Source organism: Sciurus vulgaris, assembly GCF_902686455.1.
Source record: "Sciurus vulgaris genome assembly, chromosome: 6".
Lineage (NCBI taxonomy): Eukaryota > Metazoa > Chordata > Mammalia > Rodentia > Sciuridae > Sciurus > Sciurus vulgaris.
Window position 1 is genome coordinate 73,239,976 of NC_136466.1, and position 21,280 is coordinate 73,261,255.

General features: G+C 39.7%; 1 protein-coding gene across 1 annotated transcript; it reads left to right on the forward strand.

Annotated features, from left to right (window-relative positions):
- The first annotated feature begins 5,183 nt into the window (after positions 1-5,183).
- HSPA9 (heat shock protein family A (Hsp70) member 9) lies at positions 5,184-20,842 on the forward strand. The gene is made up of 17 exons (XM_079145357.1): positions 5,184-5,384; positions 6,684-6,742; positions 6,979-7,066; positions 8,186-8,367; positions 9,183-9,307; positions 9,792-9,865; positions 9,952-10,058; positions 10,746-10,908; positions 11,343-11,435; positions 15,088-15,297; positions 16,455-16,682; positions 17,641-17,745; positions 18,331-18,448; positions 18,763-18,857; positions 19,391-19,483; positions 19,657-19,797; positions 20,076-20,842. Exons 1-17 carry the CDS (start codon positions 5,304-5,306, stop codon positions 20,151-20,153), a joined length of 2,040 nt encoding a protein of 679 aa, XP_079001483.1. The 5' UTR covers positions 5,184-5,303; the 3' UTR covers positions 20,154-20,842.
- Positions 20,843-21,280: the final 438 nt, after the last annotated feature.

The window sequence follows — 21,280 nt, forward strand, 5'->3', positions numbered from 1 at the left end:
AGTTTCCTGGTGGAGTGCTTGCCTTGTATGCAAAAGGCCCTGGGTTTAAACCGCAGCACCACAAAACAAAAAAAAACCAAAAATGCTGAGTCAGTACTGACAAAACACCAGGAGCCCATTTCTTTTCTTGGTATTGGGGATTGAACTCAGAGGTGCTCTACTACCGAGCTACACCCCCAGCACTTTTTATTTATTTGTTTAAAGACAGGCTGTCACTTAATTGCCCAGGCCGGCCTCACATTTGCAATCCCTGCTTCAGCCTTCCAAGTAGCTGGGATTATAGGTGTGCACCACCACACTCAGTCCAGGAGCCCATTTCTGAGAGGAAATGGATGACTGAACAGTATAGCTACTGCTGGTCCCACCAAGGAGGAGAAGTCACCTTCTCTGTTCTTTCAGAACTCTAGGTATATGAGTATTGAGACTATGCCTGTACTTTCCCAACTAGTCTTCCCTTTAGACCCTCGTCACCTATAGAAATCTAAGAATTTCCTCTACTGACAGTTGAGAAGCAGGGGTGGGAAAGCTTAGAAACTATCTTGGTCAACTCAGGTTATAACAAAACATTACAGATTGGGTGGCTTAAACAACAGAAATTTACTTCTTACAGTTTCAGAAGCTGACGTCCAGAATACGATATGGCTGGGTTCTCCTAAGAGTTCTCCTCACGGTCAAAGGAAATCTCACGTCTCTTTTTATAAGGGGACTAATTCATAATGAAGGTCCATCCTCATGATCCAATTACCTTCCAAAGGATACACCTCCAAATAATATTACGCTGGTGATTAAGCTTTTATCATATGAATTTTGTGGGGACACAAATGTTCAATCCAAAACAGAAACCAACAGGCCCTCACATAGAGCATGTAATCCATGCAAACTGAAAAAACAGTTGACCTAATTTCACTAATAATGTGCCTTAAGGAGTGAGGAAGTGGTATGTGAACCACATTATCTGTCAACATTTGAAAAGGTCCTGTACTAATTAAATATTTAATCTGAAATAACATGATTGATTTCTAAAAAGCATGCCAAGAAACAAAGGAGGTTGTAGAGCAGAAGCTGTGTGACACTCTGCAATTCATTGCTTCTCTTTAGTCTTTAAATGTTACTTAAGGTCCTTTGGGTGTTTCTAGAAGCCAAGCTCTTGCTCATCTCCTACCTTAAAACTTATTTAACTATACCATGCTGGATAAGAATGAATAATCATTCTGGCTCTTTAAATTAAAAAATTTAGAAAATGTCCCTACAGTCTTAAAAATTAAACATTAAATGGATCTTTATGATGAGCAAGTCTCTGGTTTTGCCAGTCCTACCCTTTCCTCAAGTAGGGCTTCTTGCATGGATCCTTGATCTGTCCTATACCTGAATAAATATCCAGAATGAGACTGATCATTTTCTACCTTGTGCAATGTGACTGAATTGTCACTAGAATAAAAATGTCCTATCTAATCAAAGTGACATCTTATTTTGATTTATTGTTCCCCTACTTTTCCTTCATGGTCATTCTTTTTCTTCCCTTCTCCCACCAGAAAGCAGGTGGGTTGGTGGGTTACTAGGCATTCAGCAGAGAATGAAACCTACTAATTGTCATCACCCCTGGGGACAGAGACATCACCCAACATAATATTTCCTACACTTCACTGGGGTAAGCTCTGCTAAACCAGGCTTGAGAGGAGCAACATTGCATAAGGCATTCTCATAGTGATGCCAAAGAAGAAAGGTGGGAACTATGTCCTGAAATCTGCTGCAGTGTATGAAAAATTCCAAGAACCAGTGACAAACCCTTGCAGCATGCCTCATTTTTATTTTCTGAAGATGTAAGTTACCACAGGATGACAATCATCTTTGAGGAGACTGAATAAAATGTCTTGAGACATCAGTTTAGAGACTTTGCTTTAAAAATACAAATTTGACCCTATGAGTTATATTAGACTAAATTTTCTTCCAACCTTTTTTTATTATTGCTTGTACAATACTGGGGTTCAAACCAGGGCGTCCCACTGGCTAGGCAGACACTCCACCTTTGAACTACCTCCCTACCCTGGAATTTTCTTTCTTCTTTTCTCTTGTGTATGGGGGGCCATGTTCCTGTGGATTGAACCCAGGGGCTCTGGCCTCTGAGCTACATGCCCATATCTTTTTACTTTATTGTTCACACAGGCATGAGCTACCCCAACTGGTTAGCTCCAAATTTTCTTTATGGTTGTCTTGGAACCTAAACTATATTTAAAGAAATTTAAAGTATTTCTAATTTTTTATTCCATTGTCAGAGTAACTGCTGTTAATAATGAATTAAGCCAGTATTATAAAACTCATATTCTGTAAACATGAATGTGGAAATGAAGGATCAGATCCTGTTTGGTTATGAGGCAGCAGAACCTAGTGGTTGTTGTGTAGATTCTGGAGTCAGACTGACTGACTCAAATTCTGGCTTTACCATTCAATTCCTGTAAGACCCCAGGTAACATATTTAATCACTCTTAAGCTTCAGATTCTACATCTCCAAAATGAGAATATCAATATTTACTTAGGTCATGTTGTTAACATACCACTGTAAAATGTACATGAATCTAGAGCAGTTTGTGGCACTTTAAGTAAACACTCAACAACTACTATTAATTACTATTCTAGTGACAATTCCTATTAGTGGCTGGGTGTCGTCCCAGAATATTATTAAAAGTACAATATGCTGGGTGCAGTGGTGCATGCCTGTAATCCCAGTGACTGGGGAGGCTGAGGCAGGATTGCAAGTTCAAGGCCAGTATCAGCAAATTGGCAAGGCCCTGAGCAACTTAGTGAGACCCTGTCTCAAAATTAAAAATTAAAAGAAACAGGCTGGGGATGGGGATGTAGATAAGTGTCCCTGGGTTCAAACCCTGGTACCAAAAAAAAAAAAAAAAAAAAAAGTATAATATGCATAGGTATTGAACAACCACTTGTTCTGTTTAGTAAACATTTACTCTCATGCAATTTATGCACCAGCTCCTTCGGCTTCCCAATGTGACAGTGAGATGCCAATCTCAATACAGTTCTGTGCTTACTTGGCTGTGGATCTGTTGATTCTTATTCATTTGAACACTTATGTTTTCTTAGATTCAGATTCATTTCTTCTAGTCTTCAGGCTGTAGGCCATGGTAATTTGCAAAACAGTGCAGAAGCCTGTCTTTCATACTGGCAAATATTAAAGCCCTCATTCTCAGGTTCATAGCACTACAACGTCCCCCTTGTGGTTATGGAGAATATTTGCAAGACGCCTGGAGAAACCACGAAAGTCATACCCACACAATTGCAGTCTCAGATACCCTTTAGAAAACATAATTTGATTCCAGGACCCTTTTGATTAATACTTTGTGGCTTTTAAGTGTATGGAACAAAAAGAAAAGCAAATTTTTAGACAGCAGAAGGAACTGAGAACGCCGTCTCTCCCTCCCTGTCATATACAACATAAAGATATAATGTTCCTATTTTGTTTCAATGCTTAGTATTATTTCATTCCTATGTTCCCTTTCGTTGGTATGCTGTTTTAGAATGTAAATCTCTACAAATAGTTTATGAGCCTATAGCTTTGATAGTCTGAAGAAAGCCTACCTCTGAAGGAATTTTTTTTTTTTTTTTTTTTTTTGCGCTGTGCTGGGGATCGAACCCAGGGTCTTGTGCTTACAAGGCAAGCACCCTACCGACTGAGCTATCTCCCCAGCCCCTGAAGGAATTTTTAAAGAGAGTTTTTAAGTAGACTTGTGAGGATAATAATACTTAGAAAATAGGGCGTGGGAGGTTTTTTAAAAAAATCTTAGAACCTGCATAATCTATGACCAAAGTTTTGTTTGACTTTTCTATTTTACTTCATTTCCTTTCCCTTAGAGTGTGAACTATTCATTTATCTTGTTTCCTTCCCAGTTTTTCCACGTTTCCTTCACAATTCATCAGTGATGTTCACTTAATAATACAGTATTTACCTTAAAGAAGGGGGAACTTAGGCATTTTTCTCTTTTGAAAGAGGACTTCAAAGACAACAAAATCAAGTTTAATCTCACTGTCCTCTCATCAGCTAGCTCATGTTTTGCTTTTATTGTATTCCCACCACCTAGAAAAGTGCCTGACGGTTTGTAGAATCAATTAATTCCTTTTGTAAAAAATCCGAAACTTGTCACAAAAAAAAACAAAAAAAAAACTGACATTTTACAACCAGCACAAGGTTTGAAAAGGGCCAAAGGAGGCCTTCGGACAGCACAGTGAGAAGAATCTGAGCACAAGTAGTTTTTCTCTTGATCGTTTCACAGTAATTAGTTTCAAGGCAACCCAAAACTCTGAACGACACGCTGGCATTAGAGGCTGGAAACCCCAGACTCCTATGGTAAAATAACAGCAAAAATTTTGTCCACGGTCTCCATACCCAGGTGTATTTCAAATTATGAACAATCTGCGGCGCACGCCTGTACTCCCAGAGGCTCCGGAGGCTGAGGTAGGACGATAGTGAGTTCAAATCCAGCCTCAGCAACTTGGCAAGGCCCTAAGCAACTTAGCGCGACCCTAAGTTGCTCAAAACAAAACACGTACAAAAAAAGGCCAGGAATGTGGCTGAATGGTTATGCGCCCTGGATTCCATCCTCAGTACCAAAAAACAAAACAAAGCTCCAGAACAAGATGGCGCCCTACTAGAGGGGCGGGAGGGGGGAAAACGTTCCCGCGCACAGTGCGCGCGCAAGGGCTCGCCCTCAGCGATACTCGGGACAAACTCGCACGCGCGCGGGTGCGTCCAATAAACACAGTTAATCTCCCGCTCCGTTTTCCGCCAGTCTCTGCGCACATGCGTTCTCCACCCTTAGCCGAAGGCTACCTGCGTAGGCGCAGAAAGCTCCTCCCTCCGCGCAACTGACGCAAGAAGACTGTAATCGGTTCGCAATTTATCCCGTGTGACCTTGAGTCTTTCCTGAAGCTGAGGACCGGGGCTGTCTGAAGCGCTGCCTGAATATCCCTCTCCACCCCTTCGCGTCTCACTATTCTCTCAACAGCTGTGGCCGGTACTAGAGGGCAAAGTTTTTTCAACAGTCATGCTTCTGAGCACGTTATGAGCACGCCCTCTTTCCGGGAGCGGCAGTCGGGTAGTTTCTGGTCAGGCGGCGCGGGCGACACCTGCGTGGGAGAGTGGCTTTCTGGGCCGCAGTGCCCAATCTCCGCCCACCACCCCACGTGGTTGGAGGTTTCCAGAATCGCTGCCACCACCGCGCCGCGCCGCGCCGCGCCGCTCCCTGCCGCCCGGGCGCTTCTTTGCTTCTCATTACTCCGTAGGTCTAGCCGCCATGATAAGCGCCAGCAGAGCCACAGCAGCTCGTCTCGTGGGCGCCGTCGCTTCCCGGGGCCCCACGGCCGCCCGTCATCAGGTAAGAAACTGCCGGGTCTTCCCGAAGTGGCTCACGGCCTCAGGCCTCAGTGGGGCAGGCCGCGCCCTTCAGGGTCAGACTCCTCACTTGGAAATCACGAGGGAAAGAGAGTAACGGTTTTTCGGTAGTTAGCGCTGCCGGTTTAAGGCCTTGTTCAGGGTCCTCTTCCTCTGACCTTGTGGTCCTGCTGAGTCACACTACTCGTGATGTAGTTTCTTATCCCGCGAATTACGAGGTAGTGGTCTTAACAGTCCGTTTGTCTGGCTGGATAGGTTTCGCCTCTGGGGCGAGGGATGCGGCCTGTTGGGAGGGAGCCACTAGTATAGGTTTCATTTTCCACCGAGTCGAAGGAGAGTTTTTGCTTTGTGCAAAGTAGTGTGTGTAGGATCCTGTTGGTGTGATAAAGGAAGAGAAACGCCTAAAGAAGTCCAAAATAAAATTCCAGCTCCAGTTTTCGGGTTTAGGAACACCTCAAAATCATGTGTGACATTTTACTCGTTTGTACTTCAGAAAATGACGGGGAAAAGGATGTGGTTGCTCTTCATCTGAAATGAAAACTATCCAAATTTGGAGAATGGGACTCGAAGATATCCACTCAGGTGTGGGTTTAATGGAAGGCTTGGAAGTAGCCTGAGATTAGGTTTTAACAAAGTAATAAAATATCTTTTATCCTGATGGAATGCTGCTACCTAACTCCCCCACCTTTTTTTTTTTTTTTTTTTAAGGTCTCCACAGCATTAATAACTGACGAGGTCAGCACAAATCTTTGACTTAAGTCTGCACTTAAGTGTACAGATATTCAGACTGATGTGTAAACTCTTAAAGGAAAATTGAGTGGTAGTATCTCCTCATGCAGTGGTTTTCAACAAGGGGCAGTTTATCCCTAGGGGAGGTCTGTCAACCCTGGAGATGTGGGTTGTCAACCAACTGAGGGATACTTATTGGCTTCTTCACGTGCAGATGCCAGGGATAGTCCCTAAGCATCCTGTAATGCACAGAACAGCTCCCCCCACCAAAAAGAAAAAAAGAAAAGAAAATTTGGCTCAAGATCAATAAAGCCAAGGTTCAAAAAGCCTATTATAATTTAATTTGGGATAATTTTGTTTGCTTCTTTGGAATCCACAATATTAGGTTGCCCTTTTAGTGCATAATGTCTTTAAGTACTAAGCACTTTTTCATTCTGTGCTTTTATACAGGATAGTTACTCAGCGGGGTGAAACTTTGTTTTCCTCAGAAAATTAGAAAAAGCCCAAGTTTTCTTAAGTAGTGGATGACTGGTGCAACTTTTTTCTTTTTTAGGATGGCTGGAATGGCCTTAGCCATGAGGCTTTTAGGTTTGTTTCAAGGAGGGATTATGCGTAAGTATAACTTCATTTCCTTTGACAGAGGGTACATATTAGTGGTCTCTACATTTATGGTCAACTATTCCTTTTTTAATTACCCATCCTGGTGAAAAGCCACCACTTAAACCTACTTGTTTATAGATTATATAGTGTGCTGCCATTCACTTCCATATCATATATTTGTGTTTCCTTCTATTATTTTGGAGACTGCTAATAAGGTAATAACTGGCATTGTTTTAAATGTCTTACAGATCAGAAGCAATCAAGGGTGCAGTTGTTGGTATTGATTTGGGTACTACCAACTCCTGTGTGGCAGTTATGGAGGGTAAACAAGCAAAGGTAAGCATGATTAGAAGCTCTGTAGCTAGTGTTCACTCCAGAATTATGTACTTTTGGGCTTAGGAATTCTGAAACTTGATGTGTATTTTAAAGGCTGCTTTTGGTTTTTTTTTGGTGTGTGTGTGTGTGTGTATACGTGTGTGTTACTGGGGATTGAACTCAGGGCCTTGTGCTTGCAAGGCAAGCACTCTACCAGCTGAGCTATCTCCCTAGCCCTGCTTTTGGTTTCTTAAGATTTGTGAGGTAAGACTTTTTGTGATGCTAATTGAATGAGACTGGCTTCCTAGGTTGGGATTGAAATACATTCACCTGAGATAGAGGCCAGACTAATTTACAAGGAGGTGGAATGGCTTGCAGTATAATAGTGCAGCAGTTTTGTATATCTGTTTGAACCAAAGTTAGAGGTTACAGGCTGGAAGCAAGTGGAGTTGCACATGCAAGATCTTACTGCATAGAGGCTGTTACTCTGAAGCCTGCTCTTTGCATGTAACATTTTTATTCCCTCTGGGTTCTTACTAAGATTTAGGGCACCTGAGATTCTAGAATCTTGCCTCTTCCAACATGGGTTTTTCTGCTTTTTCCTTCATGTCCTTCCCTGTTTAAAACAGACCATCTAGAGGTGTCTTTCTCCATTTGTTTGATACCAGTAATCCCTTCTCAGCGTTTATTTTCTATGTGGAAAGAGAGGTTCTTTTTCAGCACTGAGTTTGAAAAACATGATGAATAGTTTTTGTCCTACTTTTTGATATTAGTTGTGAGTTGTTTCAGGATAAAGGACTAAAAATACCAAACTGTGTTAAATATTGCTGCTTTAAATAGAAAGTATTAACTGAGTTAGAATTCACAGTAGTAAAACATGCCCGTTAATACTATACTTAAGCCTTTGTTTTGTGATTTGGGACTTGTTTTTTGCTTTAAACAGTTGCTGTTAAAATACTGGTGGTGGGCTCAGTGATAAAGTGCTTCCCTAGCACTCGTGAGGCACGGGGTTCAATCATCAGCACTACATAAAAATAAATTTTAAAAAATAAAGGTATTGTGTCCATCTGCAACTTAAAAAAAAAAAAAAAAAGATGGTGGTGACTAGGATCTTTTTCTTTCTTATTTTGGGGATTTTAGGTGCTGGAAAATGCTGAAGGTGCCAGAACCACCCCTTCCGTTGTTGCCTTTACAGCCGATGGTGAAAGACTTGTCGGGATGCCAGCTAAGCGACAGGCTGTCACCAACCCAAACAATACATTCTATGCCACCAAGCGTCTCATTGGCCGGCGCTATGATGACCCTGAAGTACAGAAAGACATGTGAGTAATAGCAAAAAGCACAGTTATTTGCAAGGGCCTCACAGAACACTCCTAGCACTTTGAGCAAGATCCTCAAGCACCTTTCTTTAGTGGTTTTACACGTTGTTGAGCAATGGGAGGAGAATCTATACCCCTGAAGAAGGGGTATATCCTTTCTTAAAACAAAAACTTCATTTTTGCCTTCTCGGATTTGGTCTTTGCTATGTATTGATCTTATATATGCAGGTTTGTGTGATATTCCTAAACTATGTGAACTAGTGTTGAATACATAGATAATGGCATAGGTTCCATTATGTGTTTATCACATATACATAGACATGGGGCAGCAGTGAGGGCACACTTGGGTTTGCTTTTATTTCAGGTTAAAAATACTAGACACGCAGGTACAGTTTCCCTATAATCTTTTAAACTGGTTTGATGAACTCATGGAGTGTCATTTCCATAGGAATTATTGGGTTTCTCTGACTGATTTCTTCCAGTAAGGAAGGTTCATCCTTACCTTGTGATTTGTATCAGTCTTCATTTCTTTTAGTGACCAAATAATATTCTATGTGGATATATACAATATTGTTTAACCATTTGTCAGTTAAGGACATTTGTGTTATTTCAACTTTTTGGCTCTCGTAATGTTACTTTAAGCATTCGTGTACACATTTTTATTACTGATTCTTATCTAAAGATTTTCATTAAATGAAATTATCCTTTGTTGGCCATGGGTCTTTTCTGGGCTAGAGAGTGGATATGCATGGCTTGTGATAACTGTTAATGGTAGGTTGCACTAGACGGTTTTCTCATACAATTTCTGTGACTTTCAGTAAAAACGTTCCCTTCAAAATTGTCCGCGCCTCCAATGGTGATGCTTGGGTTGAGGCTTATGGAAAACTGTACTCTCCAAGTCAGATTGGAGCATTTGTGTTGATGAAGATGAAAGAAACTGCAGGTGAGTGTTCACATCTAGAAAAGTTTGAATATCTTGATGATTTATCTGAAATACTACCCACTGTCCTACAGATGAATCATGCCTTTTGTACATAAAACCTAGGAAAGGAAAAACTTTTATTACTCACTTTACCAATCTTCTAATTTCAAGATTTTCTAATAGTATGTGGGCTTGCTGCTTTTGTGTTGTAGAGGTTAGTGTTCTGTATTGAAAGTACTAGTGGTTGTTTTAAGTCTAAAGGTCACTGTGATTTGGTGAACCTACACTAACATACTAAAGGTGAGATTATTGAGTTTTTAGCAAATATCTTTAATTTTGGAGTATTTCCTACAAGGTCAGTCTCCATGTTAAGTTACTAACCAGTGTTCTCTGTTGTCTTCGGCCCTAAAAGAACAACACAAGTTGTGAGACTACGTTAATAATTCTCTTAACTGTTTTTTGTGGTATAATGCTATGATTGATTTATTTTTTTATTCTTTTTCAGAAAATTACTTGGGTCACACAGCAAAAAATGCTGTAATCACAGTCCCTGCTTATTTCAATGACTCACAGAGGCAGGTGAGATCAGTTAGCTTTCTTATTTACAAAAATGTTGCCTGGGACACAAGTTGGGGGGAAAATGCTTTTATCTTTGTTTTCTCTAGGCTACTAAGGATGCTGGCCAGATATCTGGACTGAATGTGCTTCGAGTGATTAATGAACCCACAGCTGCTGCTCTGGCCTATGGTTTAGACAAATCTGAAGACAAAATGTAAGTTTGTGTTGTAAAGTCCAGCCTTGATGCATGAAACTAAGGTTATGTAGCCATGAGACTCATTCTGAATCATCTTTTTTTTTCTTATTGATTGAGCTTTGTATTTAGTGTAAAAACGGGCTTCATTTACCTTCAAGTCTTATGTTTTTTATTTCTCATTTTAAGACCATCCTACTATTTACGTTGGGGCCTTGATAATTTTTCTTTCTGTTGGTATCATGTTGACAAGTATTTCTTCAAAACCAGGGTTGAGTGCTGTCAGTCTTACTGTTAAAAATTGAGTTCATTTCAGCCGGGCATGGTGGTGCATGCCTGTAATCCCAGTGGCTCTGGAGGCTGAGGCAGGAGGATCAATAGTTCAAAACCAACCTCAGCCAAAGTGAGGCACTAAGCAACTCAATGAGACACTGTTTCTAATAAAGTACAAAAAAGGGCTAGGGTTGTGGCTCAGTGTTTGAATATCCCCAAGTTAAATCCTCTGTACCAAAAAAAAAAAAAAAATGGAGTTCATTTCACTGCTGTATACTTTCCATGTTATTTATGAGGGCCTTATGTTAATGTGTGCTTAAATGTCACTTAGACATTTACCATAATTACACCTTAGGAAAATAGCTAAGATTAACTTCATTTAAAGCAGTCCCTTGTGATAAGTTCTGTTCTTTAAGGCTTTCTTTTTCTTTCTAGCATTGCTGTGTATGATTTAGGTGGTGGAACTTTTGATATTTCTATCCTGGAAATACAGAAGGGTGTGTTTGAGGTGAAATCCACCAATGGGGACACTTTCTTAGGTGGTGAAGACTTTGACCAGGCCCTGTTACGACACATTGTGAAGGAGTTCAAGAGAGAGGTTGGTTACCATTGTGATTAATGTGTGAACATTGGGAAGTTGAGAATTTGCTCTTGGCTTTTTATACAACTTTTTGTCCTTAATATAATATAGCACTGAAAAAATTGCATTTCACTTTCATGGGCAAATTGAACTATTCTGGTTATTTTAAATTTAGAACGGGAATAATGTCATTCAGTATAGAGTTCTTGAAAAGGAATTTAGGGAACTCCTTTGAACTAGAATTCTGGAGCCGGAAAGAGCTGAATATCATTCATTGCAGTCTCCTGACTTTAGGCAGATACCCTTTGAGAATAGGGTTTTTTAAGGTTAATGAAAAGTAATTTATGTTTGCTTATAAAGATGGCGGAATTTTGTGTTGTTCTGCATTGTTACTGCAACTTAAATAGCATTCATCACCTCACTAATGGGAAAATTGTGTTTTTAATTTATAGACAGGGGTTGATTTGACCAAAGACAACATGGCACTTCAGAGGGTACGAGAAGCTGCTGAGAAGGCTAAGTGTGAACTCTCCTCATCTGTGCAGGTGATTCATGGGAAAATCCAGTGGTGCTTATTAGCCCAAATTTATTTGAAGAGCATATTCTAATTTTCCCAATAATGGTGTAGTCTCTCTGATTGGTAAAACCTTCTTCATGGACAAAGTAGCAGTGCAATCATCTATTTTTTTATGGATGAGCTGAAATTTTTTAGCCACCAAAATAAGAGATTGTATGTACCATAACAGCGCATACATTTATTTACCTTTAAATTATTTTAGGGCTGGGGATGTAGCTCAGTGGTAGAGCACTTGCCTAGCATGTACAAAGCCCCAATTTGATTTCCTCTCCCCCTCCCAAAATTGATTTTTCAGTTTTTTTTGTTGTTGTTGTTTTTGGTTTTTTTGTTTGTTTGTTTTTTTGTTGGGTTTTTTTTTTTGTGCTGGGGTGGAACCTAGGGCAAGTACTCTACCATTGAGTGATTCCCAGTCGAATGCATTGATTTAAAAAGCTAACCTAGCAATATGCGGAATCAGAATCAGTAGCCTGGAAAAATTGCTGTTTTTACTTCATTGAATACATGTCCTTGTAAATCTTATGTGAATCTAATTGCTTCTCATTTAATAATTTGGATCATCAGTCTAGAAAAATGTGCTGTGAAAGAAACCTGGTTCCAAGTCTGAGGCATATACATCTATGAATTTCCCTCTGAGTATCAAATTTGCTCAGCATCTGTTTAAGTTGTTTGCTTATTTGCTTTAGTTTTGGGAGGTGAAACTTTACTATCCTGTTAGATCTGGGTTGCACACCCACCAAGATCAAAGTCCAGTGATCTATTTCTGGGTTCTTGATTGACTGCAGGAAAAGCAGAGCAGTGACTAGTTAGTTGATCATCCTGTTGATACAATGATTGTTGCTCATTAACCTGTACTCAAACCTGAATTCTCACTTCACTGGGGATTGAACCCAAAGCCTTGTGCATGCTACGCATGTGCTTTACCACCAAGGTAGCCCCCCAAATCTGGTTTTGTTGTTGTTGTTGTTATTGTTTTGGTTTTTGGTGTGGTTTCTTTTTTTTTTTTTTGTACTGGGGAGTGAATCCAGGGGTGCTTAACCCCTGAGCCACATCCCCAGCACTTTTTGTATTTTATTTAGAGACAGGGTCTCACAAGTTCCTTAGGGCCGTTGCTAAGTTGCTGAGGCTGGCCTTGAACTCCTGATTCTCCTGCCTCAGTCTCCGGAGCTGCTGGGATTACAGGCGTGCACCACCACTCCTGGCCCAAATCTAGATTTTTTAGTGGCTGTAAGGAGTAACAAAGTTGTGCACAGTCATCCTTAATGTTGAAAATGTCGTTTCATCTCTGCTTCAGGTAGTATGGCAGAACTTCACAATATGATGATTAAATATGAGGTAGGGTTAAAATATGTAGTACTGCCCTCTAATTCTTCCCAGGACACTTTGAACGGCAGAGTGTTGGAAGAGACTGGTTTTAATGTGACTAGCCCATTGATAGTCATTTGAATTATTTTCTAACAGCTCTTACAGCAAAATGTATTGAGAATCCTTGTATGTGTGTAGATTAATGTAAATTTAATACAGTAGTACAGTAGCCACACGTGTATACTTGAATTAATTAAAGAACATTTCCATTATCACAAAGTGCTACCAGGTAGCATTGGTTTCAGTAATAAAAGTCTATTATTGCTGGGCATGATAGTGCATGCCTATAATCCCAGTGACTTATTAACATTTTGGAAAAAAAAAAAAAAGATCAACAGTATTGTCAACAGTATTCTTTAAAGCAATATTCAACGTCGCTTTTTCTATAGATGGTGTAATTCTCATTGTTTAAACATCTAGGGCACTTTCTCATAAGGACTCGATCCTTTCAGTTATATATATTCTGCTGGCCTTTATTGGATGGAGTTAGGGAATTTTTTTTGCTGGGGGATAGCGGGGGAGTGTGTTTGCTGGGGATTGAACCCAGGGGTCCTTTACAACTGAACTACATACACCCCAACCCCTTCTTATTTTTTAAATGTTTAGTTGTAGGTAGATATGATGAAACCACACCAAAAACCAATGCCTAATTTTATATATTTATTTTTATGTGGTGCTGAGGATCAAACCCAGTGCCTCACACATGCTAAGGCAAGCGCTCTACCACTGAGCTACATCTCCAGCCCCTTTTAAGATGGGGTCTAGCTAGGTTGCTTAAGGCCTCACTAAGTTGTTGAGGTTGGTCTTGAACTTGGAATCCTCCTGCCTTAGCCTTCAGAGTCTCTAGTACTACAGGTATGTGCCACTATGCCTGGCCATAGGAAATTTTATTCTTGAGAATTCATTCTGGAATACTTCACAGGAAATTTTTTGAATTTTTGTCAACCTAAATATTCTTAGTTACACGTTATTAAGATCTCATGCCTGATTTGGGATTTATTGAATACTGAATGTTACACAGTGGAACTACTCACTGCTCTGCATGGATGTAATGGCAATGTAAGTCAATTCTGTTAATCTAATTAGAGCATTTCTGTAGCTTTATTAACACACATACACTTTCTGGAATGTACAAAGCTTAGGTTATTTGAGAGCAAACTTCAGATATTCATGTACAAAGGAATATTTTTAAAACTTAGTTTTAAAAAATTGTGAATGGGGCACAGTGGCACATATCTGTAATCATAGTTACTTGGGAGACTGAGGCCAGCAGGATTGCAATTTTGAGACCAGCCTGGGCAACCTGGTGAGACCCTGTCTGAAAATTTAAAAAAGGTTTGTGGGCAATGTAATGTTCAGTGATAGAGCGTCCCTAGGTTCACTGTCTAATACTACAAAGGTGGGGGGAGGGGAGTAGTGTGATTTTAAACATTAAGTGGCAGAACAGTTCTTCTGAACAGGGATTTCCTTGTCTACTCCATTCATGTTAACATGTATAGACCCACATTAAGAAGGCTTTTGTAGTATTTGTGTCCAGAGAGAAGTTGCACCTTAAGAGTCATTGCCTTTACTATCATTTAAAGTGAGTTTGACCCTTTCTGTGGTATTGCAAGTTTTGTGTCCTCTTAGAGTATTAAACTTAATTACAATTGGTCTCCCCACTAACATGCATTTTTTTTTTTATTGGAGCTTTATACTTACACATAGTTGGGTTCATCGCAGCAAACTCATACGTGCATGGAATTCAATTTCAGTTCATGATCCCCCATTTTTTTTCATCCCATCCTCTCTCGCATTCTCCTTCCTCTAATAGACTTCCTTTTGCTCATCTATTAATTTATATTTGATTGGTTCTTTCTACCTACACATAAAAGTGAGGTTCACTGTCATGTATTTATGTATGCACATAATGTGATTTGGGGGGTGCAGGGATTGAACCAGGGGCACTTAACCACTGAGCAACACCCAAGCCCATTTTTTAAAATTTGAAACAGGGTCTTGCTAAATTGCTGAGACCGACTTTGAATTTGCAATCCTCCTGCCTTGGCCTCCCAACCTACTGCACCCAGCTATCTTCTGAGAATTCATTCTGCATTGCCTCTCCTTACCCATCCTTCCATTCTGCCTCTTGATCTCCTCCTACATTACTGATCTCTTTTTCCTATCATTCCCTCCTCCTCTCCTTTATTTTACTCTAGCCTCTGTGTATGAGAGAAAACATTAAACCTTATAACATGCAAATTAAACATTCTTTGCAGACTGACATCAATTTACCATATCTTACAATGGATGCTTCTGGACCCAAACATTTGAATATGAAGCTGACCCGGGCTCAATTTGAGGGGATCGTCACTGATTTAATCAAGAGGACCATTGCTCCATGTCAAAAAGCTATGCAGGATGCAGAAGTCAGCAAGAGCGATATAGGAGAAGTGATTCTTGTTGGTGGTATGACTAGAATGCCCAAGGTATGAACCCTAACCTTAACCAGGGGTCTTTCGGATATGTCTTTTTTTTTTTTTTTTCTTCTTCCAGGGATTGAACCCAGGGGAACTTAACTACTGAACCACATCCCAGCCCTTTCTTAAATATTAGAGACAGGGTCTCACTGAGTTGAGGCTGGCTTTGAACTAGCAATCCTCCTACCTCAGCCTCCCAGACGGCTGGAATTATAGGCACGCACCACCACACCTGCCAATATATGTAGTTTTACAGCTTAGTGCCTAGAGTTTCTTTTTGCATCTTTTCTACAAAGATTTGTGCAGTGATGCATTTTATTCATCAACACATCAATCTGAAAGCATAGATGTGTGGAAAAATAATGACTGAGCACAGACCTATTGAAGGTGCATTCTTCCTCAATAGTCTAAAGTAGAATTATTCTGGATTCTGAATTGGTGATCTTGGTATTTTCTTAGTTTTTCTGTTGTAGTATTTGAGTTCAGGAAAAGAGCAGAGAATTAATGGTGGGGGAGTTCTGGGTCAGGAGGAGTTCCAGATTTTAACAAATTATCTAAGATTCTCTTCTAGTTGTACTCTTTGTTAGTTCTCATAAACAGAAAGGAAGAATGTGCCCTATGTTAGCAACAGTATTATTACTACTGCTTCCATTATTTGGTCTTCAGTTGATGGGCGGACTTAGATAACAAAATTTTAAGTCCCCTTGCCTTAATAAAAACATTAGTTTAAAATGATTTCGTTAATGTTCAGGAGACCAAGTAATAAAACTAAAGCAAGTTCTTCCCAAATGTAAAAGGGCAATGAGTGAGATGACTCTGATTAAAGAACTCATTAACAAGAATTCAAGGAACTGGGGATGTAGCTCATGAGTAGAGTGCTTGCCTTGCATGCACAAGGCCCTGGGTTTAATCCCCAGCATCACAAAAAAACACAAGAATTCAACTTTGAAATAATTTTAGTAACATTCTTGCATCCAAATAACCTGTCTTTAGATCTGACTGGCTTAATTGGAGAACATAATATTCAGATTTTCAGTTCCTACCAAGTTAAATTTGTTTTAATATAATTGGAGAATATTGTGTTCTCCAATTAAGTTCTCCATCTTAAGTTTTCTGTCTTACTCTTGCACTGAATATTGGGTGACATTTTCCTTCTCGATGCTCAGGTTCAGCAAACTGTGCAAGATCTTTTTGGCCGAGCCCCGAGTAAAGCTGTTAATCCTGATGAAGCTGTGGCCATTGGAGCTGCCATTCAAGGAGGTGTATTGGCTGGTGATGTCACAGACGTGCTGCTCTTGGATGTCACTCCTTTATCTCTGGGCATTGAGACTCTGGGAGGTGTCTTTACCAAACTTATTAATAGGAACACCACTATTCCAACCAAGAAGAGCCAGGTAAGAGCTGCCCTTTTCTCTGCTTCATCACAGAAGTATTAAGTTTTGTGAGTGATGTGATTGCAACTACTTTTTGTGAACTTTTTCTAAAAAACAAAAACTGTTTTGCAGTATAGATTAATTGGATGGGTGATGAGAATCTTTTATCCTTATTTGTTCCTGGAAAATTCTTACAACAGTACTGACTATAGGGAAGACACTGATAGTCTCATCTTTAAAAAAATAAAATAAAAAAATAAAATTCTTCTCATTTGGTATGGAATTACCTGTAATATTCTCGAAGGCAGAAAAAGAATCATCTGGGCTAGGGTTGTAGCTCAGTGGCAGAGCGCTTGCCTAGCATGCGCTGGGTTCGATCCTCAGCATCACATAAAAAAAAATAAAGGTTCATCAACAAATAATAGAAATATTTAAAAAGAGAGAGAATAACCTGGCTGGGGATAGGAGACTGTGTTTGTCTTTTGGGTAAATAATGCCGAGGAGGAGGATGGGCAACTGAAATACCAGGCCAGACTATTCGAGTATGGCCTGGTTTTAAATTAACAATTATTTTCTCACTTTCTCTCTGTATTTGTGAAAAACTGGCTATTGCTGGATTTGTGCAATGATGTTTTTGTCAACACATCATTCTGAAGGAAAGTATGTGATGACGTCCTATGACTGAGCACATAATACATCTGATTTCCCCAGATTAGCATGCTTCAACATTTTAGCTCCTCATCTTGATGCTGCCTTTGCTAATGCTGTATCTTTGTACAGTGCATTTGCTTAATTTGAACAATCACTGTTTATGCCATTTTGCTGTACTAATCCTACTCCTATTCCCTAAAAAGACAAAGGCCTTTGTTCTGAGGATAGTGTATATTGGGATCCTTCCAGTATTGGTATGTGAATTTATTTTCTGTATAAGAAGAGTGGTTTAATCAGATTGCCCAGCCTTTGATGCCTTGGCTCCCAGGTGTTTTCTACTGCTGCTGATGGACAGACTCAAGTGGAAATTAAAGTGTGTCAAGGTGAGAGAGAGATGGCTGGAGACAACAAACTTCTTGGACAGTTTACTTTGGTAGGTATTGAAAAATCTGAATATTGTGTTTACGGTTGCTTCACTCTAAAGTTAGATAGTACTCCAGTCCCTGTAAACTGCTGACATACACAGATGTGTACTGTATTATCTTCAAAGAAGTTGTGTGGATGAATTCTGCAACCCATGATTTTGGTGTTTATCAGAGCCTTAGAAATTTCATTAAGTACTTTATAAAATGTTCCAAAACAGTGCTGACTCAGAGGAATTCCTTATTTCTTCTAATCATTTAAGAGTCATTTGTTATTGGCTTCTGATCAGCATTGCTTGTTGGTTCTTGGTGATATGAACTATAGTGGAGAGGTTTCCCTCGTTGACCATGTCCTCAGATAAATACAGCCATTATGGTTATTTACTGTAGCTATAACTAAACTTCACAGATATAAAGCCCTGTTGATCACAGGCAGCAATGAAAGCCACACCCTCACTTTTATAAACTCCTCTTTTTGTGCATTGCTTCCTTCCAGGAAGCAAGTAATTTGTTTACCTAATGATCCTATAGTTTTGAAAATAGTAGCACTGGACCTCTCTGTTAAAGGATCTTACTCTGGATATTACTTACTTTAGATTGGAATTCCCCCAGCCCCTCGTGGAGTCCCTCAGATTGAAGTTACATTTGACATTGATGCCAATGGGATCGTACATGTTTCTGCAAAAGATAAGGGCACTGGACGTGAGCAGCAGAGTAAGTCCTTATCAAATGATAAGAGTGAGGAGAGGGATCTCTGTTGGGAATTAGACCCTTTTGTAACATATGCATCTTTTCTCCTCTGTCCTGAGGGGAGAGTGAGTCCTCTTTGCCACTTTTAAGTTACCTTTTTTGCTTTTACAAATGTAATGTTTTTCAGGGAATGGGGGGCAAACAGGTAAGCAGTTAACCCTCTGGTGAATTTTAAGTAGGAAAGTAGATCAGTTGGCCTTGGGTAGAAGAAGAGGTATGTAATTTTACCAAAAAGCTAATTAGATAGTTTTTGGTTTTTTCCCCCACCCCACACACAGTTGTAATTCAATCTTCTGGTGGATTGAGTAAAGATGATATTGAAAATATGGTTAAAAATGCAGAGAAGTATGCTGAAGAAGACCGGCGAAAGAAGGTAATTACTTTTGTTTTTCCTCTTGGCTGCTGTATTTTTTTGTTGTTTTTTAATATTTTTAGTCGTAGATGGAACACAATACCTTTATTTTATTTATTTTGTTTTTATGAGGTACTGAGGATCAAACCCAGGACCTCACACATGCTAGGCAAGCACTCTACCACTGAGCTACAACCCCAGCCCATCTTCTTAGTTCTTAATCCTAGTAAAGCTGAGGAATGAAAGGTGAACATGTGGCTGAACTTCGCACCTCTTTTACCACCATCTTCCCCTTTACTTACTACTTAGATGTCTTTTGTTTTCAGATAGGGTCTTTTTATGTTGCCCATGATGGTCCCAAACTCCTGGGGTCAGATAATATTCCTACCTTATGCACCTGAGTAGCTGTGATTACAGGTGTGCATGACCACACCCTGCTTGAAATGTTTTTCTTAGTCTTCCCCTATCAAAATTTTCATGAAAAGAGTTCAGCTCAAATCTTTCTAAAGCTTTGATTAGAAAAGCATTTATATTAAACTTCTAATTTCTCTAAGGAACGAGTTGAAGCAGTTAACATGGCTGAAGGAATCATTCATGACACAGAAACCAAGATGGAAGAATTCAAGGACCAATTGCCTGCTGATGAGGTAAGCTGTTTTCAAACAACTGAAGAAGTTGGGGGCATTGTCACCACTGAGTGAAGTTTGTTTTTCTGTGTATCATGATTATTTGGATTTAGTTTTTCAAATGTTCTGAATATTACTGCTACCATAATGGAACAGAAGACCTGGGAAAATGAAAATTTTTGTCTTTTTTTAAGTGCAACAAACTAAAAGAAGAGATTTCCAAAATGAGGGAGCTCCTGGCTCGAAAAGACAGCGAAACAGGAGAAAACATTAGGCAGGCAGCATCCTCCCTTCAGCAGGCATCACTGAAGCTTTTTGAAATGGCATACAAAAAGGTACAAGGGTTGAAGGGTGTTTTGATTCTAATTGCTGTCTCCTTCCATTGTCATTTATGGAATTAGAAAATGGTATTTAGAAATAACTCCTGCCCTCTTGATTCTACTGTGGGAATGATGAGAATGTCAGAGGAATCACGGGCAAGCAGTAGTGTTAGGGGATGGGAAAGGGGAGTGCACAGGATGAGAGGTGTATGTGACTCCTTTGTTTTGGTGTTAAACAGGGCACAAACTGTTAGCTTCATATTCTGAGTGGGTATCAAATGTTTTCTTAACAGATGGCATCTGAGAGAGAAGGCTCTGGAAGTTCTGGCACTGGGGAACAAAAGGAAGATCAAAAGGAGGAGAAACAGTAATAGTACTTGGAGCCAAAAAAAAACCCACCACATTCTATATGAAGCTTAGGAGTGAAGGAACTTCCTGAGCAGAAATGGGCAACCTTCAATCTTTACTGTGTTTTTGCAGTATTCAATATATAATTTCCTTAATATGTAAATTTAGTGACCATTAGCTGATGAACATTTAATGGGCGATAATTCTACACAGTACAAAGTTCACAATGTTCTCTCCCTAGCCTGTTAATTTTCAGCTGCATGTGAAAGGGTTGGGGGTAGTTGATTTACTAATCATTATAAAGACTTCCTGTTGGTTCGTGCTGAAGTGGCAATATTTTCGAGGGGTGAAACTATATCATACACGATGAAGGAGGTGCACCATGACCTGCAATGAGACCATAATGGGGATGAAGATCCTAGTTGGTCTGGTCAAGAGCACTGCTATAAAACATGGGGTCCTTCAGCTGAGGCCTTGGAATGCAAGACAGCTAGCTGTGCCTTGTTTGTAGTAAGTGGGGCAGAGGAAGCTGGGTCAATGGAAAACTAAGCTATTTATGTTAGGTAGCTTTTTAAATAAGGTAGTTCTTAAATCCCTGATGTTCCTAAGGCATACTTTTCTAGCTGGCCTCTGGCCCGTCTGGCACCTACATTCTTAATGATTGTTCTTTTTGATCCATTCTGGATTTTTAAAAAAATAAATATGAAAAACATCTCGATTTCTTGTTTTTAAGGTGCGAGAACCTGCAATTTAGCTTCAGGACTATGACAGATCATACTTCCCATATTTCCCAAGGAAGGAAATAGGATTTTTCTAACACTGGATTAAAGGGGCAAACAAATCCAAAGATTCAGAAGGACTGGTATAAAAAATCAGCACAGGCAAATCAATTTATAAGTTTTAGATATCTGGCACAACAACCAGGACTTATATTCAGATTGCCTTCCACTTTAGAAAAATATACAACAAAGCATGGCTTACATTAAAAAAATTGATACCTAGTACAAGGTCCTAAGGTATATTTTTCAGTGATTCAAAAATAACAGGAACCCAGATTCTTTGTTTCTGTTTTCCCGTCCTCAGTGTATTGGCTTGTCCCAAATATTGATGTTTAAAATATCACATGCCAATGACTTAAAACCATAAAAGT

Coding starts and splice junctions, on each gene's coding strand:
- HSPA9 (XM_079145357.1), top strand. CDS start 5,304: ATGATAAGCGCCAGCAGAGCCACAGCAGCTCGTCTCGTGGGCGCCGTC. Junction 6,743..6,978: donor GTTTCAAGGAGGGATTATGC/GTAAGTATAACT, acceptor AATGTCTTACAG/ATCAGAAGCAATCAAGGGTG. Junction 16,683..17,640: donor TTCCAACCAAGAAGAGCCAG/GTAAGAGCTGCC, acceptor CTTGGCTCCCAG/GTGTTTTCTACTGCTGCTGA.